We start from the raw sequence: 12,527 nt of genomic DNA on the forward strand, positions 1-12,527 counted from the left end.
CACTGACACTCACAGAGTATAAGCGGCCGTCTTCACTTTTTGTGCTGCCTTCTGCTCCAGCTGCAGTGCATTATGAGTGCAGGTCAGGACCAGCTCGTGGTCGTGTGTCTGATGGGCGAACAGAGCGAGCCGTGTCCACACATACAGCTCTACGAGCGGATCAGACCACTGACAGCCCGACGCCATCTGAACCAGCTGAAGAAGAGACATGGTGTATATACACACAGTTCATCTGATCGACTGACAGAGAGCTGCACACTCAACACTCCTGACAGCAATCACTTCATTTATGCATGCAATGAATCAATTAAACTAATGTGTTATGTATGCACTTTCTGCAATAACTGAGAGAACTGCAAACACATTCAACATCATCAGCAGTCATCAGTTGCACTGCTTCATATTTCTGTGGAAACTGTGATGCATTTTATTTTTCAGGATTCACAGATGAATAGATAGTTCAAAAGAACAGCATTTATTTGAAATATTGAAATTTTGTAATGTTAAAAATGTCTTTACTGACACTTTTGATCAGTTTAATGCACCTTTGATGAATAACAGTATTAATTTTTAATTACCCCAAACTTTTAAATTGTAAAACATGATTTCTGAAGATCATGTGACACTGAAGACTGGAGGAATGATGCTGAAAATACAGCGGAGCATCACAGAAATACATTACACTTTAACACAGATTCACACAGAAAACAGCTGGTTTAGATTCTAATTCTATTTCAGATTTGTTCCTGTATTTTGCTCAGAGCTCAGTGTGTACAGGATGTGCTGGTATTGAGCAGCTCTCACCACAGACAGACTGGGAACGCTGAACTGCATGAGTCTGGAGCTCCTGTTACACTGAAGCATCTCCACTGCGACCAGCACACGAGACACGGCCGTCAGCGCCTCGCTCTTACTCTGGCACACACACACACACACACACACACACACACACACACACACACACACACACACACACACACACACACACACACACACACACACACACACGTGAAACCAGGAACACTGATTTTAAATCTGTATTTAATCTCAGAACAATGTTAAAGTAAAAAGGAGGTTTTTAAAGTCTGGTTTTGTGGTAGCAGTGCTTAAAAATTATTTTTTTATAATCTTAATACAAGCAATGAATTATTTTGAGAATTCTGACAGTAATCAGTGTGGAGTGTAATCTGTAGCACTGATCTGATATGGTTCAGTGTGTGTGTGTGTGTGTGTGTGTGTTTGTGTGTGTGTGTGTGTGAGTGTGTGTGTGAGTGTTTGTGTGTGTGTGTGTGTGTGTGTGTTTGAGTGTGTGTGTGTGTGTGAGTGTGTGTGTGAGTGTTTGTGTGTGTGTGTGTGTGTGTGTGTGTTTGAGTGTGTGTGTGTGTGTGTGTGAGTGTGTGAGTGAGTGTGTGTGTGAGTGTGTGTGTGTGAGTGTGTGTGTGTGTGTGTGTGTGTGTGTGTTTGAGTGTGTGTGTTTGTGTGTGTGTGTGTGTTTGTGAGTGTGTGTGTGTGTGTGTGTGTTTGTGAGTGTGTGTGTGTGTGTGTGTTAGTTCTACACCCGTCGTAGCTGCCGGCGAAAACGCACAAAAGAGCCAGTTATGTTATTATCAGGACTAATTGCAATGTGCTTGGTTTCAACCTTGAAGATTACATTCAAAGCTGCTTTAAAAAGCGGTAAAATCCAAAACATCGGATGGCGAATCCATGACCCGACAAATGTTTGTCCTGAAAGTAAACATTTGTATACCACCTGGGCAAACTTTGAACAGTACAATCGCCCACTTTCTGACCAAGAGTGGATGTGCTTTCAGGAACAGGAGAGAGAGTTCAGGAAAACCCTGGATGTTAAACTAATTAATGACAGACAAACAATACAATTCACTGGAACTAACCCGCGTTACTAGACTAAACTTATAACCATCTTATCTGGAGTATACTACAGAAATGGATCTTATACAGCGACTCACAGAGATGGGAGACCATTAGGAATACCTTTGCTAAAATACATCGTAAGAATCCTTCGGAAATTCCCCCTCTGTAAAGCACTCTCACCGAGGCCCGACTCAGAGACGCGCACTGAATGGATAAATCAGCAGCTGCGCTTCGTACGGGAAACCGTCCAGCCGGCGCTCAACAAAGCGACAAATTCCAACAGTACGAGAGAACCCAGAGTGGTAAGCGGAAACGAACTAGCCTATCTTTGGGAACACCGTAGGAGTAAGGCAATAGATATAATTCTAAACAAAAGCACTTACCCAGACCCCACTCCTGCGATAAATGATATGAATAAAGTTTATGAGTATTATGCTGCGAAATGCCAACCAGCACAGTCACACCAACAGATGGGCAGTCCTCCGTGGTGCGGCGCTCTCGACCTGGAGGACCTGAAAGATGCCCCCGTTACTTCGGACTTCACTGCAGAGGAGATCTCAAGCGTGCTTTGTAGTCTCCCGAACAACAAAGCATGTGGTGCAGACGGTGTGACTTATGAAGTGCTCAAGGCAACAAAACTATTTTCAATAATGACATTAACTCAGATTTTTAATGTCTGTTTAATTAACCGGAAAGTTCCCGATTCTTGGAAGGGAGCTATTATATATAGGATCCCCAAAAAGAATAACATTCCAGAAGATCCCTCCACCTGGAGAGATATATCACTGCTCCCCACTATATACAAGGTTTTTATGAAGTGTGTTTAATGCCGAATTTTACCCTGGCTGGTGGAATCAGGAACATTGTCAACAAAACAAAAAGCATACATAGAGAGGCAGGGAATGAATGAGCACGTATTCTGTTTGAAGACTGCCATCGATGATTTTAAACATGAATCCTCCCGTTTCTATGCGGTATTTCTCGATTTTCGAGACGCGTTTGGCTCTTTACCACAAAGTGTAATGCTTCATTCCCTTGAGGAAATAAAACTGCCGGAACAGTACATACATATAGTCAAGAATGTATATGACAATTCCTTTTTACAAGTGATTTGTGGACATCAACTAACGAAACCGATTAAACTTGAAGTTGGGATTAAGACGGGATGTCCCTGGAGCGCTGTGAACTTCATACTGGCCTTAAACCACTGGCTGAAATGGCTATGTCTCCTTGCCCCGCCTGGTATTACATCTCCAAACCCAGTTCAGGCTTTTGCCGATGACGTCCTCATAGTATCAAGAGAGGAGAACGTCATTACCAACATGCTGTCATACACCGACCGCTTTCTGCAATGGTCTGGACTCGAGGTTAAGAATAGTAAATGTGCGGTGTTCTACTAACGACGCAGCGGGGGTAATAGATGGTATAAGGCCAAGAGTGATCAGCCTCCATCATTCATAATGGCTGGAAGTACAATCAGAGTTTATTCAAGACACGAATCATACAATTATTTAGGACATATGTTTAATGTGGCAGGAGAATGGCACGACTAGACTTGATAGATCAGTGTCCTCTACCGACCTGTATGAAACTCCAGGCCGTTCAAGATATAGCTCTTTCCAAGATTCATCATCTGTTTGCTAATGTCCACATTGCTAAAAAATATCTTACGGAGCTGAACAATAAGACCGTGCAGCTGGTAAGAAAATGGTTAAGTCTTAACACACACACAACAAGAAGTATTCTCTTTATGAATAAATCCGAAGGGGGACTGGGGATCCCTAACATTGAGTGGATTTATACAGCGACTAGAGTAAAGCATCTACTGCATATGTTGAATAACGATGACCCTACAGTTCGTGAAGTTGCCCGGGGCTCACTGTTGCTGGATCTGAGCAAACGTAAGGTCCCCTATGCTGCAGACGGAGAACCAGGTTTCCCCGGTTTCCGGAAGAAACCTAGCGGAAAGCTGGAGACCAGAGCCACGGGATTCGGAGTACGTTCGGATTGGCCCGATCTGAATGATTTGTGCAGCAATAACAACATACAGCTGAACTGGACACATACTGGCGGGGAGCAGGTGACTATCAGTCAGGGGCAGATTATGGATCCTAATGTGTATGCTGAGGCGTCTATCCATCACACTGGAACCAGTGAGAGGCTGAATAGCCGGACGTGCAGGTATGAAATCCTCCAACACTTTCCAACACAACAGCGCAATTACTGGGTTAACCTGCATCTTCAAGGGAAACTTGCATGTCTGCAGAGCGTGGATCATACAGTCTCACACTCTGCGTTACAAAATTCAACCATCAACGAAGATATCTTAAAATTTGTTATTAAAGCTTGGCTGCAAACTCTCCCGACCAAATACAACCTCTCTTTGTGGTTCCCAAAACACCACGAACCATTCTGTTTACTACACAGTGGTAAGATAATGGAATCCACAGCGCATATACTGAACGGATGCCCCGCGTTTAAAGGACTTTACATCGCGCGTCATGATCGCATCGTAAACATAACAGCTCAAGAACTGCACAAAGTATCTGGACAAAGTGCAATACATACAAACAAAACTGTTAAAATTAGCTGGTTTTTAAACTTGAATGATAATAATATAAGCTCTCTTAGAAGTGTTCTCAGGGAACACCCAAACACTCCAGACATCGTAGTCATCAATGAACTTTCTAGGAACATTCTGATCCTGGAAGTGGGCTGTTGTTTTGATCTTTACATGGATTTGTGCTTTTCTGAGAAAATGTTAAAGTATCAGTCATTAACAAATGCTTTGGCAGTGTGTGGTTACAGGATCAAACTGATTATTCTTATTTTTGGTAGCTTGGGACATGTGCACAGATTATGTGTCAGAGGCTTGCAGATTGCTGGACTGAGTAAAAAGACCTCTAAGCAAACAGCCAGATATTGTTCTGTGTCAGCAATCATAGGCAGTCTGCATGTTTGGAGAAGACGATGTCACCTTTATCCATAGCCTACTCTCTGAATGTGGTTGCAACTTGCATTGTCTTTATTGTCAGGTGAAACATAATAGGCTCTTTGTGAATATTTGGATGCTGTTGTTCTAATTAGTATTTGTCATTACAAATAAAATAATCAAATGTGTGTTTGTGAATGAGTGTGTGTGTGTGAGTGTGTGTGTGAGTGTGTGTGTGTGTGTGTGTGTGTGTGTGTGTGTGTGTGAGTGTGTGTGAGTGCTCTTGTTTTTGTCTCATATCAGGACACAACTCTGTATAATGTCATGGGTATGACACAGGTATTACAAGGAGAGGGTGACTTATGAGGACATAACCCATGTCCCCATTTTTCAAAACGCTTATAAATCATACAGAATGAGTTTTTTTGAGAAAGTAAAAATGCACAAAGTTTCCTGTGAGGGTTAGGGTTAGGTGTAGGGTTGGTGTAGGGCCATAGAATACACAGTTTGTACAGAATAAAAACCATTACACCTATGGGATGAACACACTTTACACAAAAACAAACGTGTGTGTGTGTGTGTGTGTGTGTGTGTATGTGTGTGTGTGTGTGTGTGTGTGTTCTGTTGCTGGTGTGTGTGTGTGTGTGTGTGTGTGTGTGTGTGTTCTGTTGCTGGTGTGTGTGTGTGTGTGTGATCTGTTGCTGGAGTGTGTGTGTGTGTGTGTTCTGTTGTAGGTGTGTGACACCTCATCACTGATGTCCAGTCTGTGTCCGATCTGCTGCTGAAGCAGTTGTTTAACACTGACCCACGTGCTGCAGAGCTGCCTCCTCACAGAGACAGACAGCGGCTCGGCGTTTCCACTGGACAGACGCAGCGCAAACTCACACACCTGCAACACACACACACACACACACACACTTGGTCAGGTATCAGCAGAGCGCAGAAGTCTCACTCTCTCTGCTCTTAACTTTAGCTTCAGGTATAAATCTCCAGTCTGCAGCGAGTGCTTCAGCTGATAAAACACCAGTGAGACGAGCCTCTCGTGTCGAGTGTGAAAAGTGCAGCGTTAGGAAAGTCGTTAGTGAATCATTTCCCTGTTAGAAAGCCTTTCATGTGGAATTAGTGCTGATATGTGCAGCGAGGGCCTGTAAATCTGCACAAAAGGCAGCAGAATGAATTTAATTAAAGAGAGAGTGAAGAAGGGAAGCAGCAGAATGCACGAGGTGTTTATCACTGTATTTAGAGCCTGAATCGGATTTTTATGGAACTCTTTTCATCAAATGTGTTCACTAGGATCAGAAACACACTCTCATGGCTCGAATGCATAAACTTCAGATTTATGTGTTTGAATTGCCCACAAAATTTCCATGCATCTGATCACACAACTTTAACAAACTAATAGACTTAATGTGATGCATTCTGTATTTGTCAGTCATACATTAAAGTTATAGTACTATTAAATGGAATGTATTTTAAATACACAATAACCAGCTTCATAAATTTATCAGCATTGATCACTGCTTGTTCCAAAGCTAGTCATATTTTAATCATGTTCATTTTAAAAAATATTTAATTGTTTTCATAATGAGCAGATTTATGCTGCATTTAATCCATTCATAATTTATACAAAAATATATAGAATGATATAATTCTAAAATAATACATTAAAAATACAATAAATAATATATAAAGAAATTCTAAGATTATAGAATAATAATATAAAACAATACATATAATATTTATATAAGTATAAAATTTTTATTTTTAATAATAGATTAAAAAGAGAATAATAAATTATACATACATACATATATATATATATATATATATATATATATATATATATATATATATATATATATATATATATACCATATATACCATATATACCATATTTTCCGGGCTATAAGTCGCTCTTTTTTTCATAGTTTGGCTGGTCCTGCGACTTATAGTCAGGTGCGACTTATTTATCAAAATTAATTTGACATGAACCAAGAGAAAACATTACCGTCTCCAGCCACGAGAGGGCGTTCTATGATGCTCAGTGCTCCTGTAGTCTACACTGAAGACATAGAGCGCCCTCTCGCGGCTGGAGACGGTAATATTTTCTCTTGGTTCATGGTTCTAAATAAATGCGACTTATAGTCCAGTGCGATTTATACAGTACAGACCAAAAGTTTGGACACACCTTCTCATTCAAAAAGTTTTCTTTATTTTCATGACTATGAAAATTGTAGAGTCACACTGAAGGCATCAAGGGCTATTTGAGCAAGAAGGAGAGTGATGGGGTGCTGTGCCAGATGACCTGGCCTCCACAGTCACCGGACCTGAACCCAATCGAGATGGTTTAGGGGTGAGCTGGACCGCAGACAGAAGGCAAAAGGGCCAACAAGTGCTAAGCATCTCTCGGGGAACTCCTTCAAGACTGTTGGAAGACAATTTCAGGTGACTACCTCTTGAAGCTCATCAAGAGAATGCCAAGAGTGAGCAAAGCAGTAATCAAAGCAAAAGGTGGCTACTCTGAAGAACCTACAATATGACATATTTTCAGTTGTTTCACACTTTTTTCTTATGTATATAATTCCATATTTGTTAATTCATAGTTTTGATGCCTTCAGTGTGAATCTACAATTTTCATAGTCATGAAAATAAAGAAAACTCTTTGAATGAGAAGGTGTGTCCAAACTTTTGGTCTGTACTGTATATGTTTTATTCCTTATAATTACGTATTTTTGGACTGATGCGACTTATACTCGATTATATGCGATTTATAATCCGAAAAATACGATATATATATATATATATATATATATATTGTACAGGTGATTTAAATGTGTATTTCGATTTTTTTCTGCCCTTTGTAATTATTTCATTTATAAATTAATAAAAAATAAAGAAAGAAAATGAGTCATAAAGTGTACAGTAAAGCACAATGAAATCCTATAATCACATTGCACTTGAATCAAGTTAAAGGTGTAATCTGCTGATTGTCCTTCAGGTGAACACATAAATCTGTCTTCTAACGATGCACTTATGGTTTAACGATTACTCCAGAGCACTCGTAGATCTGTGATGATTTTCAAGTGCTACTTAAGTTACGATGCTTTTGGGAAACAGACCATAATATTAAGATCAGTCGTACGATCTTTTTTACGAGCTTCTTAGGCTTACGGAGCTTTTGGGAAACTCAGCCCAGCTAATTTATTATTGCTTGTTCATATTTTAATTTTAATGCATTTAATTACTTTCACAATGAGCAGATTAATGCTGATTCTAAGAAATTTAAATGTAAATGTGAAAATATGAAAAATATGATAAAAAAATCAAATATATGCAAAAAGTTTAAATACGTTTTTTATCATTGTGTGCATGCTTTTTTAATTTTTGAATGTGATATTAGATCTCCTGCATGTATAATTTGTCAAGATGAATTAACATGCAATAACTGCAAACAAACAGTGACAGGACAAACGTTTGTAATCCAGAGCACAATTGTATTACTCCAAGCTAACTCAAAGTCTAATTGAATTCATATTCAATGTTTTGCTTGTTTTAAATTCAACCCTCTGAGCCCCTCATCAGTTTATTCACACAGCCTAATTACGGTCTGAGATCTCCCACAATGCTTTGCACAGGTGTCGTTCCCAGGTGAGCTCCCGTGTGTGTGTGTGTGTGTGTGTGTGTGTGTAGATAAGCAGTATTTGTGTTTACTGAGAAACAGTCGCTCACCTCTAAAGCTTTCTTGACGTCCTGCATGGCAGCCGCGTCCAGCTGAGGGACGAGGGTTGAGACGGATTTCTCCACAGTCTTCCCTCGCACTTTCTTTGTCTTCTCGGCTGGAAGCATCTTCTCAGCTTCCTTCCCAGCATCCTGTGATTCCTGATCGGCACGAACAGACGCTCCGCACCACGGCTGGATGAGTCCCTGAGCCACAGCATCACAGAGCATCGCCACAAGAACCACCTCCCTGAACACAACACAGCACACAACACATTCAACCAGAACACACACAATACATGTGATCACAGAAGAATTCAGTTAAATATTAAAATATTTTTATCATAAGAAAAAACAACATCCAAAATAAGTTAAAACAATTATAGAATAATTTATCATATTAACATTGCTAATAATACATAAATAAAATATTAAAATAATAAACTAAACAAATAATGTTAAATTTATTAAATATTAATAAAATTAAATAATCAAAATAATAAAACTACAATAAAATAACATTTCAAAGTACTCAATTATACAAGTATAATACAATAATATATAATAATTAAATAATATATAGAATAGCTATATATTTATAGAATAATTAAAGATAATATAATTTTATAATAATAATATACAAAAAAATGATATAACTATAAAATAAAATAAAATAAAATAAAAAGCTCTTTTCAAAAAGACATGATTTGAGGAATAATTCATATTTGCACAATGTAAAATTAATGGTAACTAATAAAGTAATTTAATTATATATTAAATTCCTTATTATATTAAAATAATTATAGAATAATATAATAATTATATAACATTAAATAAAACATATAATAGTTATATATCATAGAATAATTAAAGTAATAATATAAAAGAATGATATTATAAAATTGTGAAATACAAAAATAAAATAAAATAAAATAAAATAAAATAAAATAAAATAAAATAAAATAAAATAAAATAAAATAAAATAAAATAAAATAAAATAAAATAAAATAAAATAAAATAAAATAAAATAAAATAAAATAAAACACACACACACACTCATCTTTAATAGTTAAAGGATGTGACGTGTGGCCAAGTACAGTGTCCCATAGCTGTCAGCAGCAGTCACTATTAGCACTAGGACTGACTACTAAAGTGACCGAGCTGCATCTGTTACCCAGCATGCCCTGTCTGTCTGAGGAGCTCCAGCAGACATCTGAAGGTGGGCAGAAGGAGACGATGTCCTCCGCTGGACAGCAGCCAGCTGTTGTAGTTCCACAGATATACAGCTGCATTAACCACCAGCCAATCCTCACGCAGCTCCGCCCCTAGCTCCGCCCCTCGCAGGAAACCACCAGTGGCGTAAGCCGATAAACCTTTGATCCAATCACTGAGGAGAGACAAAAAACACAACCAATGATGGCATCATTTAGCAGACGCTTTTATCCACAGCAACTTTAAAGCAAATTTGTTGATACTGTAATAAAATTATTATTTTATTAGCAGTTGATTTATTAGTAGTAGTGAGGACCAACTTAAACACCACCAATAAATGTTTACGAACATTCAAAATATAATTATAGAATTAAAAAACAATTAAATAAAATGATAAAAAAAACATAACAGAAAATAAGAAATAATATATAAAGTGTTTATATATTTATATAATAATTAAAAACAACTTAAAATAAATTATCATTATTATTATTAATATTAATATAAATATAAATGTGCATATTTATATACAACCCGAATTCCGGAAAACTTGGGACGTTTTTTAAATTTTTATAAAATGAAAACTAAAGGAATTTCAAATCACATGAGCCAATATTTTATTCACAATAGAACATAGATAACGTAGCAAATGTTTAAACTGAGAAATTTTACACTTTTATCCACTTAATTAGCTCATTTAAAATTTAATGCCTGCTACAGGTCTCAAAAAAGTTGGCACGGGGGCAACAAATGGCTAAAAAAGCAAGCAGTTTTGAAAAGATTCAGCTGGGAGAACATCTAGTGATTAATTAAGTTAATTGATATCAGGTCTGTAACATGATTAGCTATAAAAGCTTTGTCTTAGAGAAGCAGAGTCTCTCAGAAGTAAAGATGGGCAGAGGCTCTCCAATCTGTGAAAGACTGCGTAAAAAAATTGTGGAAAACTTTGTTCCTCAACGTCAAATTGCAAAGGCTTTGCAAATCTCATCATCTACAGTGCATAACATCATCAAAAGATTGAGAGAAACTGGAGAAATCTCTGTGCGTAAGGGACAAGGCCGGAGACCTTTATTGGATGCCCGTGGTCTTCGGGCTCTCAGACGACACTGCATCACTCATCGGCATGATTGTGTCAATGACATTACTAAATGGGCCCAGGAATACTTTCAGAAACCACTGTCGGTAAACACAATCCGCCGTGCCATCAGCAGATGCCAACTAAAGCATCTATCATGCAAAAAGGAAGCCATATGTGAACATGGTCCAGAAGCGCCGTCGTGTCCTGTGGGCCAAGGCTCATTTAAAATGGACTATTTCAAAGTGGAATAGTGTTTTATGGTCAGACGAGTCCAAATTTGACATTCTTGTTGGAAATCACGGACGCCGTGTCCTCCGGGCTAAAGAGGAGGGAGACCTTCCAGCATGTTATCAGCGTTCAGTTCAAAAGCCAGCATCTCTGATGGTATGGGGGTGCATAAGTGCATACGGTATGGGCAGCTTGCATGTTTTGGAAGGCTCTGTGAATGCTGAAAGGTATATAAAGGTTTTAGAGCAACATATGCTTCCCTCCAAACAACGTCTATTTCAGGGAAGGCCTTGTTTATTTCAGCAGGACAATGCAAAACCACATACTGCAGCTATAACAACAGCATGGCTTCGTCGTAGAAGAGTCCGGGTGCTAACCTGGCCTGCCTGCAGTCCAGATCTTTCACCTATAGAGAACATTTGGCGCATCATTAAACGAAAAATACGTCAAAGACGACCACGAACTCTTCAGCAGCTGGAAATCTATATAAGGCAAGAATGGGACCAAATTCCAACAGCAAAACTCCAGCAACTCATAGCCTCAATGCCCAGACGTCTTCAAACTGTTTTGAAAAGAAAAGGAGATGCTACACCATGGTAAACATGCCCCGTCCCAACTATTTTGAGACCTGTAGCAGAAATCAAAATTGAAATGAGCTCATTTTGTGCATAAAATTGTAAACTTTCTCAGTTTAAACATTTGCTATGTTATCTATGTTCTATTGTGAATAAAATATTGGCTCATGTGATTTGAAAGTCTTTTAGTTTTCATTTTATTAAAATTTAAAAAACGTCCCAACTTTTACGGAATTCGGGTTGTACTTACATTACAATTATATTGCTTTAAAACAATGAATTTATATTAATTAACATATCATTTGTACTGACATAACTACCACATCATAGTTTATAGCAAATATTTGTTGCATTTTTAATATCTTTTGAATTTACAATTATGTTTAATAAAATAGTATATATAAATGCATAGTAATTTGGCACATATTTGCTCAGGTCAGTAAATAATTCAATACTTTTGAAACAAAAAGTCATCTGCTGCAGAGCAGGATCCACTCAAACTTAATCTAAAGAGTTAATTTTACTATTTAACTATTCTGTATTATTTTACTATTTAAATATATACTTTGACTAATATATTGATGTTTAAGATGAATTTTAATATTCTTTTCTTTACTTTTATGCACTTGCACTGTAATATTTCTTTAAATGCGCAGCTGCAGCTTGTGTTTAGTTGCTGACTGAATCACACTGACTCTGCACAATTATAATAAAGCTGGATCTAATTCATTCAGACGGCCAACACATATTAAAGCAGCATGTGTAATAGTTTGAATGTGTTGGTGACGCTCAGGCCGTCTGCTGAGAGTCAAGCTTATTGTTTCATGCGGCTTATAATATGAGAAAGTCATTAGATGCATGCTGGGATGTGGAATAGAGTGGCTCTCTGTGATTATCTCGTCTGTTCAGGTCC

At 37.9% G+C, this 12,527-nt stretch overlaps 1 protein-coding gene across 1 annotated transcript in view; it reads right to left on the reverse strand.

Moving 5' to 3' along the window:
- Positions 1-12,527, reverse strand: part of LOC132157554 (cilia- and flagella-associated protein 46) — a 97,451-nt gene that overhangs the window by 61,921 nt on the left and 23,003 nt on the right. Inside the window, exons 18-22 of the mRNA XM_059566926.1 lie at positions 9,696-9,908; positions 8,534-8,771; positions 5,550-5,693; positions 805-915; positions 14-195 (exon numbers count right to left, since the gene is read on the reverse strand). Of these exons, the coding sequence (XP_059422909.1) occupies positions 14-195; positions 805-915; positions 5,550-5,693; positions 8,534-8,771; positions 9,696-9,908 (888 nt within the window). The remainder of the gene's footprint in view (positions 1-13; positions 196-804; positions 916-5,549; positions 5,694-8,533; positions 8,772-9,695; positions 9,909-12,527) is intronic.

Source organism: Carassius carassius, chromosome 14 (assembly GCF_963082965.1).
Source record: "Carassius carassius chromosome 14, fCarCar2.1, whole genome shotgun sequence".
Taxonomy (NCBI): domain Eukaryota; kingdom Metazoa; phylum Chordata; class Actinopteri; order Cypriniformes; family Cyprinidae; genus Carassius; species Carassius carassius.